The following is a 19,539-nucleotide window of genomic DNA, read 5'->3' on the forward strand; positions in this document are numbered from 1 at the left end:
TTTACTCATTTTTGTTGTTTAATGCCAATGCGTACATTATAGAATTATTTTGAAATTACATTCACAATAATAGTAAATCTTGAACGATTTCCATTTCGAAGGTCTTCTAGGATAACCATTAAAAGTATATATTATTATCTATATACGAAATTTTAACTATGAATTAGGTACTAATAAACTGAAAATTACTGAATAAAGGTGCGTTGTGTTTTTTTTACCCAAATTCAACGTTTCGACATAGTAATTACTTTCCGTCACTGCATTATTACCGTCACTTCTTATTTTTATGGGCAAAAAATAAAAATATTATAGGTCAGTATATTTACTATAATTTAACCGTACTCCGAGGTTATTTATGTTAGTTATTGATTTTTATTAGATTTTCGAATTTTGAATTCTGATACATTAATAATGTACCGCAAAATTAATTTACGGAGATGAATTAAGTTTAAAAAGAATATAGATTTTCGAAGAGATATAAATCATATAACATTGCATTAGCAATATTTTGAAACAAGACAGTAAATTGGCGATATAAAATGTTCTCGTAAAATTAATAGTTTAAAAATGGAGTGCGTATACGCAATCCGCTATATCTTCCTTACATTGTATACAATAAATTGTTTGTATTTTATTTGTAACAATGACCGTGGTTTGAACACTAAACAGAGGACGTCAAACACGTTTAGAATACATTCACCAGTCACAATATTATGGGCTTGGCAAGCTCCCCGTGCGGTTGACACATACTACACGTAGGTACCTACACTATACGAATTTGTCATAAACCTTTATAGGTTAAGATTCTCTATAACCCTTTTTACATATAAACATATTGTATACATTTTTTTAGCATACGCGTTGTCCAAACATACTTTAAGAGTACATTTTTGTATAATGTATATAATAAATATATAGACATATATTGAGAGAATAAGAGGTATATGGGATATCGCGGTATAAAGAATGGTCGAAAATTTAACATATTTATAGGCATTTAAATTTAAAATTTAACCTAATCGTTAAAATATTCGTAAATATATATTGCATATTATATATTTATATGTGTAAGTGTGGGTATGTGTGTGTGTGTTTTACGTATGTTTTACGTATGTTGTACGTGTATATATTATATGTACACTACATATCATTCAAATACCATCGGTTACAATGTCCTCCGAGCATTCCGGTTTTGTGTGTAGATTTTTAAGTGAAATATACCAGTGTATTACATTATTTTACACTACTATTATACGTATACGTCGCATAGTGCAGTGTGTGTAAGATATTATATTATGGTGTGATGTGGTATGGTGTGGTGTGGTGTGGTGTAGTGGGTAGCGGCGTGAAAAGAAATGTAAATAAACAAATAAGTAACAAGCGCTGTGGTGATCGGTTTTTTTCATTATTTGACGTGGTTTTCGTCGTATCTCACTGGAAGCAGCCGCACTATGTCCGACTATAATAATATTGTGTACACGTATTTGAGTGTGTATATGCGTTTAAATGCCATTAGACTGTAGATCTCTAAAACACGATTCTTGACCATTAAACATTTTTTATGGCTTCAGTTACTGGTATTACATATGGTTTGTAGTGGTGTGGCTGGATGCAAAAAAATGGCAATAATAAAACGAAAGAAAGAAAGAAATAATATATCATACATGTATATAATACGATGGCTACGACAGTAGTACCTATATAGTATGTGTGTTATATTATATAGTGTTATATAGTATAACTTGTTATAAATATATATATACACACACACACACAAGATAGAGGCACATCAGGCAGCACGCCACGTAACTCACGTTTTACATTATATGCACACGTTCTAATTACTACTGAAATGCCGTTTAATTGCTGTAGATCAATATGCATGTGTACACCACACTCGTAATCGTATATAATCAACATGTGTAGGTATATAGGTTTTGGAGGGAATACATAATATGAACTATATAGTCTGGCAGACTTCAGACGTCTGTTAAGAACGATAAAAAGAGAGAAAAGATAGGTTATATTATATTATATTTACTATAATGTGCATATGTATATATTATATAAAGAGATAAACTCGTTAAAAACGCTTCCAGTCAATGTATTTGTTGAATTGTATTTTTTTTTTTACTCGACCGTTTTACATAATATTTATCGTAATATTTAACATTTCAAAATGCCTTGTGTAAACATCCTTCACTGCTTTCGATCGCATATTTGACATACCTAACTGCGAACACTATAACATTATAATGAGTCTGTCTGTCTAGTGACTTACATTTTTTTGGTTATGACGTCCTCGCGTTCAGTGTTTAGCGTCTAAAAAGTCTGGTATACTTACATTTTTAGTTTCGTAAACGATTTGCTTGTATCCGTGTAGGTATATCTAAATAATAAACTTCTCGATAAATTCTATGAGTAATAAACCTCTCAATAATTCCTGTGAGTAATAAATAATTTTTATTCACAAGTCAGTTATCTGATTTTGGAACGATTAATAAAAATAACTCGCCTGAAGAGTGAACGAGTATCGATAAAAATTACACAATCCAAGTGTCAAATTTAAGAGCGAGGAACGGAGCCCCGTAATTAATTTCCTATATTTACTTGATTATGTCGTTTCACAATCATGGTGTTCGATCATTACACGTTTGATAACCATATGTGGTATAAAGCTCCGCCTGAAATGCATGTGCCTCTATAACACATATTCAACCACCTTTCAAATTAATATAAACATGTTTTTCCTTCACCTCTCTCTAATTACTTATTCAAAAGTGCAGTAACATCTTAATACAAAAACCGTAAGAATTTGTCAATATTACTATATTTACATCGAATTATTTGATAATTATGTACACAAATAGACACGTAGTTTCTTTTAACCGTATATATATATACACACTACATAGTATATAATAAGAACATGCAAATTATTATGTTATAATGTTCGAACCGCTATTAAAATATTAAAACACATTATTCTACACGACCGACTGGAAAACTAAAGAACCTGATTTTGTTGAACATTCTGATCCAACACAATCCTGATTAAAAGTTATATTACATATTATGTTTATACGCACATATATAATTTATAATATATTTTGTACGGATATAAGATATTTGAATTCTGACATTTGAGTAATGTAGTTCGTAATTAGTAGAACCTGACGACGGGTCACATTGTTGTATTTGATTGATACTAAGGCGAGACGATATAAAAACTATTCTTAACAATTTTAAACTTATGATATATTTTAATAGTGATGATGGTTTAATAAAACAAAATACACACGTACTTTAAAGCACTTAGAGATATATACTATACATATATAGTATATTATCGTTATAATTAGTTATTACAGCCATGATAACTTTGAATGTCATGCGTTGAAAATCGGCAATCCTTAATTTCAGTCACTATTTTTCTAATATATTCGATATACTACCTAGTACCTACTATGTTTATTATTATTTTTATAATCCTCCGAGTATTGACTTATTCATATAACGATTGTTATTTGCAACTTTCGTGGTAATTAATACCCTATATTAAATTATAATAAATGTTATTCCGTGCGTCATGTTTGTGTTAAATAAACATATTTAAAAAATGTATTTGACACTGTAGACAAAATTAAACGATATAATATTATATTTCTGATAATAATAAACATAATTTGTAAAAATTAAGTTGATAAATTTTATGTAATTACTATTAATATGATTCTTTCGTTTATTCTATTTGATTTTAATCATATAGTATTATTTACATAGGCAGTACGTCGTTGTCAAACAATTATAAATTATAATATGATATTTATTTTAAACATATACATATTATTATCATTAAACATTTTTACTATACAATAATTAAAATAATTTTGATAAATTATTTACATTATAAGCGAGCGGCTTAATCAATGCGACATATATTTGTAAAATGTCATAGTAAAAATAATGCATTCATTGACTGCATATACATCTAATTATTATTTTGACAAATAAATATACGATTAAGACGTATACGTTTTTAATAAAAACTTTTTACTGATCAATTTTCAAGTCATGCATATATTATACTATATACTATAATATTATATAAGGGCATAGCTAGCTAGTGGTCAATAGGTAATATGTTAAATACGTTTTGGATTCCCAAACGATTCTTTATACCTACTATACATTCAAGATTGATAATATTCAATTTTTAGCACAGGCGCCTATAGTACAATAAACATGTATACCTATCCACGTGCTTATGATAAGTTATAAATAATAATTATAATGCTAACACTTTTGAATAATCAAAATCGTGCACTGTAAAAAAAGAACCGCACCTTTTTTTTATCGTAATAAAAAAAATTGGTCCGCAATATGTACTTATATATATTCACAAAATATACGACCATCGAAACTAGTTTTACGACGACTTTCGTAGACGTGGTTGTGCGTAAAAAAATTACTTTAAACAAACAAACTAACCGTGTAATCAAAAGAACCCATATACGTTTTTGTATATTTGCTGCAGCATTGCTATTAAACCGCATCACAATATTCATAACAATAAAATAATTAATTCAAAGTTCTAACCGTCTTTAATACCTGCAGTCAGTGTCTATAAATAAATCACACTAATTTAAATAAAAAATCTTGACCCGGGGGCAAAACGTTAACCCTTTTATTATATATCAGCGACAGTAGCACGTACGTATAAAATACACTCGTGGTCTGAAAGAAACACTAAACAACAACGTCGTCTCGTTCCAACGACCTTGGGATACGGCGGTAATGAAATTTCGGACGTACCGTAAACCGGACAACCTTGAGTGGTACTCGAGTGGTTGATCTCAGTAGGAAAGGCGGACGTGAGGGAAATCAGAAGACGACTTTAGCAGCGTTATGAAAAAGGAATCTAAAGTAAAAAAAAAAGGTTTCTTAAGTGCGATTGTTGTCGGTCACGATATTATTGCCGCACTACATAGATACGCCACATGTGTATAGTTGTATACCCACACCGGGCGCAATGCGTGTATAAGCAATCTTGAGAGGCGATTAGTACGCATTCGTTAATTGACAGCTCATTGTAGCGTAGATACCTATATACACGAATGTTGGTAAATACCTACAAGAAGAATACATACCTCATACATTTGACTCTTTTACTATGGTGTTGTATTAACAGTCGTTTATTATAATGTGCACTAATAGACAGAAATCGTGGCGTGGTCGTGAGAGGACTTAGTCCCCCAAAAAGTTTTAAACTTATTGCCTAACTATTACGATAATTACAGATTATCCTTATAACTTTATAGTTATTGCAGCTATATTACATTTATAATAATTAACACATACGTATATAGGTTAGGTATACGGTATACCTATAGGCTATAATACTTGGTTCAGTATACTTTGAGAAATTAATTATTAATAAATTTAGGATTTGAATTAGTTCATTCCTTTGTATTATATTTTTCTATATTTAAATGTATATGAAATAACTATAACGATCCGAACCTTACTTATAAAATGCCTATATGTATTGACATTTATTATTAATACTTCACTAGCTATATTACTTTAACATATAGCGTATTTAATATTATGACAGATTATTATACTACATTTAATTTAAAACATTAATAAAAAGAGTATAATTTTTTGACAACTTAGTCCTTGGTGTGAATGGATTATGTAATTTTGATGTATGCATAGGTGTACAGCAATTTGGCAGTCACCTGTCAGCCCCACCCCCGGAAATCGTAGAAAATTTCAACCGATATAGTATAATATATATATGAGCTATATAACAAGAATGTTGTTTTCGGTCTGCCGGAAACCACGATCTGATAAATGATAATACTATTATTTGATGAGTATATTCGCGTTTTAATTTTGTTTTTATCGTTGTAGAGTTGATCACTTGGGGCAGGAAAATGGGCAAGCGGCTGGAGGGGTTGCGGAGGAGCGAGTCTCGCGATTCGTTGGACAGCCTGTCGTCCAGGGACAGCGCGACCAAACATCAGCCCGTGTGGCCGCTGGGACAGCCGTCGTCTGGTGGCGACAAGTCGTCCACACTTAAGGGTTTCTTCACGCGCATCGGGTCCACCGGCATGCTGAGCTACTCGCGGCTGTACAGCAACAGCTTCCGCGAAAAGTTGCAGCTGTCCAGGAAACACGCGGAATGCCAGCTATACAGGAGCGTGTCCACGTCCCATCTGGCCACGTCGTACATGAAGGGCGACGACCCAGCCGACTGCCTGGACCGCGGCGAACCGCGGACGCGTGCCGACGCCGACCACGACGCCGAGATCGAATCACCCACCGAGCCCGGTTACGTGCCGCTGAAGACCAGAAGCTGCGACAACATATCCAAGCTGGGCACCTCCAAGAAGCCCAACTTTCCGTACGCGTTCCTCAGGTCCAGGCTATCGGTACTTCCCGAAGAGAATGGCGGTGGTGGCAGCGGGGGTGGCGGTGGCGTGGTTGGCGGCCGCCCAGCGGCACTGTCGGGCGTCCGGCCGCGGAGCTGCGCGGGAGGGCCGACGCACGAAATAGTGGTCACCGAGGAGCTGTTCAGGGAGATGGACAGCGACAGGGAATACCGGCGAGTGTTTAGCAACATGAGTTCGTCCAACGAGTCGGGTTACGACAGCGACGGTCCCGGCAGGACGCCCGACACGTACCACAATCATCATCACCACCAGAAAGCTGCAGACGAGGATAGCGGGTTCGGGGACACCAAATCGCTGGCCACGGACAGCCTTAACGAGTTCGAGGAACACTCGGAGCCGCCGACTAGGCGCCACAGCGACAAGGACTACAACGTACCGTCCATGTGTCTTTTCTACAAGAAAAACCGCGAGATTAACGATCGCATAAGGTCGGACAGACAGTCGTCAAAAGACACGCCCAACTTCCACCGTCGGATGTTCATCAAGAACCGTTCGTTACCGCCCAGTACCACCGCCGACCACCTGTCGTCGTTACCGGTCGATCTCAACAACCTGCGATCTCGCATGCAAATGGTCCGATTGCTCAAGTCGCGGTACGAGGACGACATCGGCATTTATTTGAAAATGGTCGTCAAACACGTAGCAAATTACAACGAGACCCGGTTCATCGTGATGAAACTAGAACCAGGGAAAATAGCGTACAGGTATGAGAATACGTCAACGCAAGAATGTCCATTGTTGAGGACATTGATAACGTTTTTTTTTTTTACTATTGTTTTTATTTATGTTATTATCTAGAGATGGCAGGATTAGAGTCAGCGATGAGATAATCAACGTCAACGGCAAATTGTTGCGTGGTATCACCGACATGTATGAGGTGGAGAAAATACTGAATCACAGTTTTTCCATAGCAAACAAGTATTACGTGGACATCGTACTGTCTAGGTCCGAACAACCGGACTCGACCGTGATGGCTTTTGACCATAGCCATAGTGCCGCCGAATCGTCTAAACAGAATGCGATTTCCGTCATCAATAGAGTGCTGGCTAACAAAATGAACAGTCACTCGTCAAAATCCCCAACTCCGAGCATGAGTACCGTGTACATGTCCGTAACGTTCTACAAGGGTACCGGTCATAAATCGTTGGGATTTAGCATCGTGGGTGGGTCAGATTCGCCGAAAGGCGAGATGGGAATATTTGTAAAGACCATTTTCACAAGTGGCCAAGCCGCCGAAAACGGGTCATTGATGGAAGGTATGTGTGCTATACTGCTATAGAAATTAGAAACGTATATAATAAAAAATATAATGTAACACTGCGTAAATCAAATAAGAAAAGACCAGTTAAATTTAATGAAACGTTTATTTTATTATTATAACAATATTAACAAACCTTTTAGATTTTAATTAAAACTACAGACGAATAATAATTGTAACACAAAATCATATGGACAGTGGACACTGATAGTGTGAGAAACGTTTACCTAGAGTAGAATGGTTTTGTAAATGATTATAAAATCTATATAACCGACACACGATCGTATTTTATAGTCCTAGTGGCTAGTATGATCGAAAATAAAAATGTTTTACACTTCCTATAATCCTATAATATAATAATGGCCAATGGTTAGGTACACATTTTATTTTACAATATTTACCTTTAAATAAGGGTTATATACTATAGGCAATAGGTTATAAATAAATTCCACTGCCAGCGGTCAAAGTTCGAATAATAATATATCATGTCGAGTTTAACAAGACGTGGTAAATCTACCGCCGTATACCGACGAAGCGACTCGTTCGACTCCATAATATGATTGTGTATACGCGTATAATTTTAAACACACAAAAGAAAACTATTTCAATGAATATAAATAGGTAGGATAGGTAATGGAGAGAGGGAGAAAGATTATACGAGAGTGAACACGAGGAATTCAAAATCGTGAAAGCACTCGTCAACCCCCACACAATCCCGAGTCCCCGTCACGGTTGCACTGAGTGTATCACGAATATTTTACAATCTTACGTTGAACTAATATTTTATACATCTCTATATTTCACCCTATATACAATATACATTATGTCAATAAGTACTGCTTATACACATTCCATGCGTATGATATAATAATATTTATTATAACTCTCGTTTATTCGGGTTTTTTGCAGGTGACGAAATACTGAGTGTAAATGGCGAATCCGTCAACGGGATGACGCACGCGCTGGCCATAAACTGTTTTAAAAAGGTGCGTCAGGGCCCACTGGAGATAAAATTATGCCGGAGAAAAATAATTCCAGACACCTGTAGCAAGTGAGTTGCGCGAACGATGTCCATTATTTTGTCCCGTATGAAAACCGTTTAGCATTTTTTGTACAACCTACCAATATTCATTTTATATATTTTGTACAGTAGAACTCTGTAGCGCCGTTAATAGAGGTAGTAGACAAACATGTCAGTTGCCACGAACGATATATTTTGTAAAATAAAAAAAATTTAAGGGTTCTTTTAAACAATTTCCTTTATCTTATAAACTTAATTGAAAACAGGATTTCAAAAAATAATTTATAATTAAATAAAGTACAAAATTGCAACAATATGTTTGAATTGCGATAACTATATTGTAATACTGTAAGACAATGACAGAGGGTGGTTGACGATGGTGGTGTCTTAAATTTATCTTCTTAATTTGAAAATTAGATAACACAGTACTGCAAAGCATTTTTTTCATAATATAAAATTTTAAATAGGTATATGATATAACGTCAGAAGTGTTTAACTTACGAATCAATATTAGGCATAATAATATGTAGCAATGTAAAACTAAAAATAACTATTTAATAACAAGCTAAAGAACAAATTATGTAACATTTTTTTTTATGGTCATTCTGACAGTATGCAGTATGCGCCTCAATTAATTTTATGTCGTCCACAAAAGAATTCTATGTATTACCTATGGTTAATTCGTATTTGTTTTTCTAGTGACAGTCGTAGTTTCAACAACGACATGATAACGGTGGCGTCAACGACGATAACTACGACAACAAATACTCAAACGTTTTGAAGAGCTCAGTCATGGAGTTGATGCTTTTGTTATTATTATTATAATTTGTGTGTATATACCTATATATTATTGTCATGACATCATGTGACAAATTGTAATCTAATATATTATAACATTGTACCTTTACATATATATATATATCATTTATTATATATAATATGTTGTTTCTGATATTTTTACATGTGCTTTTTGTATATGATGTGTAATAATATCATTCGCCGGACTTGTGATTGGGCGTCGTCTCCATCCACTAATCTAAACATTTCTGTTAATTCTGTTAAACAATACATTATATTGTATAACTGTATAATACGTATATACCTAAAGTGTGGCAGTAATTATTATTCCGTGTCTCCCCCCCCAATCACAAGACTAAAAATAAATTGCTGAGTGGAAAGTTTTGAATGGTAAAGCGAGCATAACGAGCATAAAACGTGAAAGCCACCCTACAGATTTAAAACCCTTAGTCCACTTATGTACGTAGTATAAGTAATATAATGGTATGTAATAACTATTAAGTATAATAAGTACTAATAACTAATATAATCTTTACCTCGTTTTCAACTATGGAATATTAATTTGAAGACTGCACAAGAAAATAAAAAAAAAAATCATAATCGTCACGTGTTTAAATAAGTAATCCCCAATCGTATAACTTATACCCGATAAAATTTAAGTTGTACCTACTATCCGATTTATAAGCTGATTTTTAAAATTAGTATGTCAATCATACTATTATAAGTATAGTTGTCTATTAAAATATGGAAACAAGAAAATTATGCAGTTCAGTAACTCACAACGTTTCACCATCACCTCCGCATAAAGCATGATAATTAGCAAAGTTGTTAAAATATCAAATTTTTGAAAGTTTAGTTCTATGTAAGATTTTAAAAAACTGAAAAATTTTGGTGAAGTAGTTATAATGATATAATAGTATATTGGTACCAATTTATAATTTTTAAGTAAGTATAGTTACTTTAGTAGTAACGCATAGAAATTTTTTTTCGAATATAATTCGAAACCAAAAGTTTAGTTAGTTCGTGAAAGTAAAAATAAAACTCGAAATGAAAAATATGGATAAATAAATATAATGCATTTTATTAATATTATTAAACTACAATTGTATAAGATGTGAGATGGTTTTATTCGTCCTCGCGGCTATATTATAGTCATATCTATTATACCACTGGTTTCAATAAATTAGAAAAGGTTTCTGCAGTAAGTAAATATTGTGTGATGAGTAACATGAGTACATACATTTAAATTTTAATGAGTAATTATTAATGTTATCAAGACGACAAGACCTTGATCATATAAATTTATAAGGCTAGTGCAGTTATGATGAATAAATAATAATAATGCATCAATCGAGTTGTCGATTAATCTAAAGCTAAAGACCCACCTGGCCGTCATACTAAAGTACGATTTCACTGGTCATTAATAAAGTCCTAAGTCGTACAAATGATGGAGGAAATTTTAGGGGTTTGAGTTAATTTTTGATAAGAAAAATGTAAAACGTATTTAACGTACTTACTTACTGCATTCGATTCTTCTGTTAATGTATTCGAATTGTTTACAAATATTTTTAAGTATACCTACATACATAACCTTACAGTCACAGATTAAATAATAATAAACCAGCCACATAATTAAAGAATTTTATTTACAAACTTGGAAATGTAAACGAATTCTATATATATATATATTTAAAGGTGACTATTGTCTGTCGAGTGTACATAAGTGATAGATATGTGTGAAAAGTAGTCGTATAGCCCACAAGAATATTACTATACGTAGGTATTCGCCCGTCCCAAAAAACGTAATCGATCATCATTAAAAATAGTGTAGATATAACATAGACGAATAACGATAAATCACAGAGGGTATATTATAGAAGGAAAATGCATCGAGTCACGTACGCGAATGCGAAGTCGATTTTTCTTTTTCTTTCATTCGTCTGTATATTATAATCGCGTGCACGCAGCTTTACCCGCAGCCGTCTGCCAGTGTATGTTTGAAAATTAAATCAAGTATACCTATACACAGTATATATATATATATATATACCTGCATTATATAACAGTTTTAATTATGCCTATGTACCACAATGCGGTGTATGTTATATATTCGCTTACGACACACGCACACGCGCATTTAAGACTATGCGTATATAAATGTATATACCTATATTATGTATATACGAGTATATTATTATAAGCCTATTGTGTCTAGTACGGAGACGAGTTGCCGGTTTTTTATTTTTCGTTCTCAAATTAGTTATAGGTCGGTATGTTATGGACAGGTATAGGCAGTCTCATTGTTTTATTATATACAAGATCGATCCGGATTTCGCACGATCGGTATCTCCGCTATTCATTAGACGGAAACACGAAGCGCACGTCTCATAACGATGCGACTTCATAATAGTATTTATACGTACACAAACTGGTGTAATGTATGTATTATACAGCTCCGGAAGCTATCGCTAATTATCTAGTTACGTCTTGTCGAAAAATAATGGATAAATGACCGCAACGCGCCACGCGCAATTGTCCGGGGCATTCGTCGTAATTTCCTCGTATGCAAATTTATTGTTTCACTGTCCATGGCTGTCCATTGGGGATTTCGCATGGTGCCTACACTTGAACTGTATAATATACGAGTAGTAGATTCCCAGAGACACAGCCATCAGAATTTCGCTAGATGTGCATTTAATATCATTTGCCTATATAGTATATTATTGACTATAGTATATAGTCGATAGTTACATTGACCCGTTCTCATTTCATACAAATTAAATATTCTTATTTATTCCTATATTCGTTTTCTTTGATAAATTCTAATAAAATATTTTAATTATTAGATGAATGATGAATTTATAGTTATTATTTATTATAAATTTATAATAATAATATATCGTATATGCTTGTATAATAAACGTATACAATGTACAATTAAAACATATTGTTGATATACACGTAACTATAGTAGTCAATTGGTATCATTATTCTTACGCATTGCCAACATTCGAGATTGACCTTCCCGCTTACGTATAGTTACGTAAAATGTCATTTTGTCGCCAAAACGGTAATCACCAAACAGGACTGTTCATCGATCTCTAAGGCTTCGAACACCGATACCTTCGTTGTGTCCAATCTCCTCTATTATAAGCTCCTGTGCTAACTGCTGAAGATAATATTTCATAACCACCGTAGTGACCGTAAAAATCTTCACACATATAACGATTTTGTCATTTTCCAATGACGTCTCGGATCACTCTACAATGTAAAGTATACATTATACTCCACGTGAGTTCTTTTTCGGAATTATGTGAAAAGGTTTGTTTAGTCACTAATAGTCACTCATAACCTTCTATTTATAACATTACTGATTAGAACATACATTTTATTTGTTATATGGATGTAGGATGATTACAATGATGGCATATAAATAGGGCCTTTCGATATACATAAAGGCACTCGCTTTTAAACCGTTATACTGTGTGTATGCAATTACTGATGCAATTCAGTAGTATGTTATATTTATATTACACTTATATTATACAGTATTTGTATAATCATAAAATCGTGTTAACCTGCCTAAATGATTATTTTACTCGCGCTTCAATTTTAACTACTCGCTATTATGAGTTATTAATAAATAAATAAAAATAGAGAAATTACAATAGTTTTACAGATAATATGTTGGAGATGGTTTGGAATGATCTGCTAGAATATGGTTTGAATATTGTAAGTACTACTATATATTAGGTAGCATATTGAACAGAATTAGACAATTTCTAGTTTGTTCAATAAACGATGTCACATGGGGGTAAGTATTGTGCCAGACTGCCAGCGGTTCACCCCCCAGACCCCATGTGGCGATACCACAAGAAAAAAAGATAATTCCTATAATAGATAATAATTAGGTACAATTAATAAACAATCTGTTTATAGTTATGAATTGTGTAATATAATAAGTGTTTACAATAAAGCGCTTCGAAACTCCGATAATAATTTTGTTATATCCTATGTAGTATGTATTCTTATTCTTATTGAGTGACTGATAATTAAAAATTATAAGATAAAATATGAAATATTTTCTCAAATCTCAGGACTACAATTATTACCTATCAGTCTTCCAAAATATAGGAGAGTATAGGATATAAAGCTTGGTTATTTCTCGTTAAACTATACTTCAATGATTTCGATCAATATATTTTTACGGGCACCCGACATTTTAAATAATTATAATATTTGTCACCAAGGTACGCCATTAATGGGATTAATTTCGTGAATTACATGTCTATATATAATATAAAAAATTATATTGATCTGCAACGATCATCGTCGGTCAATGTAGTATACTACAGATCATACTATTGTATATTATTATCATAATTATCATTTATCAGAGCCGAATTCAGCATTTACATACTTACTTGTAACCTATAAGAACTCGTTGAACTCTAAATACTTACAAAAGTATGAAATCCCGAAAGAGCAATTTCTTATTCTAGTTTCTGTGAATTCAAGTTCCATATCTGCATAATATAAAATAATAGAAACATAGTATTATCTTGTTTATAATACGTGCTTCTTTTAGAGAGTAGTTGTCAATTGGCATACTTATATACGACGCTTCAAAAGAAACAATTTAAACAATTTGTCATAATATGCACGTATAAAACTATATAAAACATCAACATATTTTGTTATGAATTATTGCAATATTGAATAAAAACACACAAGATAGTTAAAAATATTTATGTGATAAGTACTAAATATTATATTATTAAAAAAATTATTAATTGCCTTCAAAAAATCGTTTTACATAGGTATATCAATAAATTTTTAAGTACTGATGATTTTTTCTAAACTAACCAATATAAAATGTTGCTTTCTAAGTGTATAACAAATATACACATATACATTATATATAATTACATAACTCCAATATGATTTTCCTATTATGTACTTTATTTTATTAAACAAAAAAACTCTAAAAATAACCACCTATTCCATAGATTTGATTGGCTATCGCCAATTGTTTTAAAATAAACAAACCCATAAAAATTAAATATATAAAATATTTTATATTTTATATAATTATTAATTATGCTAAAGAAAACTTAAAATAATATAAACAAGAAAGTAAAATGTTCTCAATTTTTGATTTTAGGCGTAAATAATTATATATTAAATACTCACTATTGATAATTAAAATAAGTAATAATATACAATATTTAAACAATAAACATAAACGAAACGCATGAACCATTGCCAGTATTACTATTTCAATATAAATGGAAAACAATTATTCATTCTACGTTAATCATAAAATCTAGAAAAAAATAAAATGTAAATTGCTTATAAATTATTTTAATCACAATAATATATAAACATTAATTATGTAATATCTGCAGTCTTGACTACTAACTACTAACAATAGTTATTGAATATAAATGGCTGTTGACTGCATGAGAATTTTTCTAGTGGAATTGTTAATCAATAAAAGATAATACGTATTATGCATTATGATGCACGTGCATAACTATGCAAACCGTGCAAACAATTATCTTTCAAGACAAGATTTTAACATATATATATAAATTTGTATATTAATTTAAGTTCATATTTTAATTTTAATTGAAACTCTCTATCTCCAACACAAGCATAATATAGCTTACATGAGCCATGAGGTAGATAAATCAAAATATATAATTTTGTATTGTATTTTTGTTTTAATAAAAATATATATTTATATTTTTGGGCAGAATAACATTTTTTTACATTGTCAATTTTACGTAAGACCATCCCAATTGTTATTGTTATTATTAATTTTTAATCAGATAATTGGAATTTTCGTAAGGTACATTTAGCAAATGATGATTAATATAATTATATTCCCATAATGATCTCATTGATACATTTATTTATAATTCATAAACAAAAAAAAAATTGTATACACATAATTCAATGTTATTTGGATGCAGTGGAAAAAGTATGGAGTAGTTTTTTTTTTAATAATCAATACGCAAATGTCATGCAGTATATAAGCTGCGAATTTGCAAATTAAATTTATTCAATAGTCTAAAAATATAGTCAAGCTTAAACGTACAAATATTACTTTATTGTATTATTATGTAGATGATATGCAGATATATTGAAAAATAAATTCCCTTTTTAAATAAAATAATCATTTTTATAGTTTAATCATGAATAACAAATATAGTATCATTGCAGCTAATTTACAATTATATACATTGGTTTATATATTTTAAAAATGTATTTTTAACAGCTTTTATAATAAATAATATAATTAAATCAAAATATATTATAATTTTAACAACTAGATATAACAATATTTACGTTTTAGTAAAAATTAAATTCTGTCGTACAATGTCGTGCCAATTATAAAAAAAATCGAAAGATACGTATAAATTGTACACGTAGGTACCTACTGAAAAAGATTTGAAAGAGAAGAGTTCTGTAGTTCGAGCAAAAGGAATTCGCACTCGACAAAATGTGTTGTAATACTTTTGGCTAGACATCGGGAAAAAGTCTCACGTTTTGGCTAATGGCAATCCAAGCACATAAAAAAAGATAATTGTGTAATAAACTTTATATCTCGATTTTTAATTGAAGATAGAATTCTTGAAACGTAATCGCAAAACAGCACAATCTACGAAGTACTATATTATTATTTATTAGGTGCACGGAGAACCTAAACTATAATAATATTATACATTTATGTTCACAAGTTCGTCGATCTATATAAGCATAAATAATACAATAATAACCGCGTATAATCGCTATTATAAATGGTTGCTGCAGTTTGAACGGTTTTGGTAGGTAACAGTTAAAATCGGAAGGTATAATATTTTACAACTGTATAGATAATAGGTACACCAATAAGGGGTGAATTATTTTTTTTATAAATTCGAAAAATGCAACAAAAGATGCGCCTATAACTGTTTACAGTGCAAACCGCAAATATCTATTTGAAATGTCTGAAAAGGAAAAAATGGTATAATATTATAGAGAGAGTTGACATCGTATCTTTCGATATACCTACTTGGCAAAAAAAAAAAAGAAAAAATTCAACAATCAGCACAACGAAAATGTACTAAAAACACTGCCGTTCGGACCTTATATATAATATATATATGTCGTTATAACGTAACGAGCGTAATGCTCATCTATATATATAGTTTACAATTTCCAGTGGCGACGATCGTTGCACGCGCACTGGCTATACGAATCGTCGTACCTCATGTATAACATACATAAATATATATATATATGTGTGTTATAGCTGGTTTTGCTAACCGTATAACAGCAGTCGTCGTTATGGCGCGACTGTAGCGATTAGGGCCAGCGACAGCAAAAGTAACGCAGTCCACCGGCGGCAATGCAGCAGCGGCGCCGAAGAATTCGGAGTCGTCGGCGTGGGCGCAGTCGCGGCGACGATGGCGGTCGTCGCTTCGTAGCCCGGCGGACTGGCGATCTGCATCAGTACTCCGGATTCGGTGGTGGCCGTGGTCGTGGTCGAATCGACTGCAGCCGTTGTATTGGTGACGGGAAACTCCGTGACGGCGGCGGAGGAGACATTATTGGTGACGGGAACCTCCGTGACGGCGGCGGAGGACACATTGGTGACGGGAACCTCCGTGACGGCGGCGGAGTGTATCTGCACGGTGATGGTGGCTGCGGGCACCGCGGTACTGGCGTCCACGCGCGTAACGGGCTTTACCGGTTTGGGCGAATAGTGATGGTTGCCGGGTGGCATCTGCAGGGCGTCCGCGGTGGACGAGTCGTAATCGTCGTACACGTAATCGCCATTAGCCGCGGCCGTCGCGTTCCACGCGGCCACCTCCTCGGTCATGTACACAGTGTCGTCGGGCGGCACGGTGGCCGTCTCGCCGCCCTCGAACGTGGTGGCGCGCGTCGCGGTGACGGCCACCGCGGCTACGACGGCGGCGATGACGACGACGGCCGTGCAAGTGGCGGTGGTGCGGGTCGTCGACGTCGTCTTCGGACGGCGACAATCACTTTCGCGGTCGCCGCAGTGACGCCGCGCGTCGGCCGTCATGATCGTTCGAACGGTACAACCCCGCGAGTTAATACAATACTATTACGGCGGCGCGATCGAAATAATACAACGATATTACGATATAATAATATACGACAATAAAACGATATGATAACACGCGATATATTATAACGATATTAAATAGGTGGTGCCTATAACAAGCAGGTGTATTGGCGACGACGGCGGCGTTGATATTACCTATACGCGCGCCGATTGGCCCCGCCGCCACGTTTATTTTTATAACTCTTTATACGCCCGGCGCGGACTGAGCCGCGGCCACCGCCGAACAACCTCGTTTAATGCCAAGTCTGTTCTCGCGAAACGGATTACGATTTTCGCACAGCCCGTTCGTCGCCGTCGTGCCTAATAATATTACTAAACTGTGTTGCGGTGCACAGGGTAACGATAACGCTTTGACTTGGGCGATAATAATAATAATAATAATAATAAATTATGCATATATATTATATTATCGTACGTGCCAGGGACAGCCGAAGCGTACACAAACATTCGTGTCGGCGTTTCGAAAACAGTGACTTTTGTTTGATAATAATTTTGCCCGAAAACCAACGTACTACAGCGGCATTAATATAAATATTGTCGTATTATAATTATTGTTGTGCTCAATAAAAATATTATTTCGGATGACGGTCGTCATCGTCGTCGTCGACAATGATAATTTACATTTTAGCACTGCAATTTCGGAAAATATAATATTAATATTAATTCTTACAAATTATTAAATGTAAATTCCAGAATTTAAAAACAGTTAGGTAAGTATTTGAGAGGAGTATTATCGCAAATACGGAGGTGTCTTTGCACCCCTAGTCTTAAACTAGCATTCCCAGTTTATTTTAAGTTAAAAATATTGTTTAAAGTGTAGTTTTGCGTTTATAAGAATGAATTTAATGAGTGTATTGGTAATGTATTGATGACACGGACGTACATACTTTATATTATATACCTACCTACATAAAATACATGTACAATATTAAGTATTTGGGTTTGCGATGTTATTATGTTACCTGTTTGGCTGTTTATACCTCATTTAGATTTTGGAAATGAGACCTAAACAGGCTAAACATCATAAGCTATCGACTTGTCAATATTTAATTAATAATTTTTTTTTTTTACAATTTGGTTTTTATTTATTGTTATAACTTATAAGTATATATAATTATAATATAATATATCCCACAAGGCCACAACACAATTTGGTCAACAAAAAAGGTCTTAATGGTGAAGTTTTATGATTTTCTAGGAACTTCATATAAAAGTGTAATAGCATAGATGAGAGTTGTCTCAGTAAATATTATTTGTTGGAAGTTCTCATGTGCGCATGTAATCTAGAAGTATGTCCGAACCTTTACAAATTAATTCAAGTTGCAATAACCATAGCAATCTCATCAGCAACATGTGAAAAGTAATTTTCGTTAATGCGCCGCATTAAGATTTGGTTACACACCACTCACCAGTATGGTGTATAGTAGATTCACTAATCTTTCAACTTTATACATAAAAGAGATTAGAGAAGCAACAAATGGGTGAAAAACTGAACATATAATTGACAAGTTTAAAAAAAATCAAGAAAATTAGTCAAACGCGGATAAAAATACGCAATGCAATGGACTTCCGAACCGTAAAAATCGTAAAATAATATACGTAATAATAATTACTTTTACTAAACTAATATAATATGATATTATAGTATATTAGTTGTAACATGAACTATCGTCGCGGTCGTTGTCCTCGCATGGACGTCGCGATTGTCACATAATGTAGCAAGCGCGCATCGTGACTTATTACCGCCGCGGCGCCAACCTCCTCGGCGTCGTCGGTATTTGGACGGATGACAATCATCATTGTTTTATTAATTGTATATATTTTTTAGGTCTACTGTTGCGCGTAGACGTGACCACGTTGT

General features: G+C 33.4%; 2 protein-coding genes across 4 annotated transcripts in view; one reads left to right on the plus strand and one right to left on the minus strand.

Annotated features, from left to right (window-relative positions):
- The window catches only part of LOC132931991 (uncharacterized), a 48,726-nt gene extending 39,032 nt beyond the window's left edge, over window positions 1–9,694 (plus strand). For all 3 annotated transcript variants that reach the window (XM_060998148.1, XM_060998147.1, XM_060998149.1), the window contains 4 exons: window positions 5,920–7,165; window positions 7,260–7,717; window positions 8,629–8,770; window positions 9,440–9,694. In XM_060998148.1, the coding sequence (XP_060854131.1) occupies window positions 5,920–7,165; window positions 7,260–7,717; window positions 8,629–8,770; window positions 9,440–9,521 (1,928 nt within the window). In that variant the 3' untranslated portion in view covers window positions 9,522–9,694. The remainder of the gene's footprint in view (window positions 1–5,919; window positions 7,166–7,259; window positions 7,718–8,628; window positions 8,771–9,439) is intronic.
- Window positions 9,695–15,631: 5,937 nt separating this feature from the next.
- Window positions 15,632–17,990, minus strand: LOC132918039 (mucin-5AC-like). Its single transcript, XM_060979093.1, has 2 exons — window positions 17,190–17,990; window positions 15,632–17,150 (listed from the first exon to the last, which is right to left on the minus strand). Exons 1-2 carry the CDS (start codon window positions 17,613–17,615, stop codon window positions 16,872–16,874), a joined length of 705 nt encoding a protein of 234 aa, XP_060835076.1. The 5' UTR covers window positions 17,616–17,990; the 3' UTR covers window positions 15,632–16,871.
- Window positions 17,991–19,539: the final 1,549 nt, after the last annotated feature.

This window comes from Rhopalosiphum padi, chromosome 1, assembly GCF_020882245.1.
Source record: "Rhopalosiphum padi isolate XX-2018 chromosome 1, ASM2088224v1, whole genome shotgun sequence".
NCBI lineage: Eukaryota > Metazoa > Arthropoda > Insecta > Hemiptera > Aphididae > Rhopalosiphum > Rhopalosiphum padi.

Coding starts and splice junctions, on each gene's coding strand:
- LOC132918039 (XM_060979093.1), bottom strand. CDS start 17,615: ATGACGGCCGACGCGCGGCGTCACTGCGGCGACCGCGAAAGTGATTGT. Junction 17,151..17,189: donor ACTCCGCCGCCGTCACGGAG/GTTCCCGTCACC, acceptor GCCGTCACGGAG/GTTCCCGTCACCAATAATGT.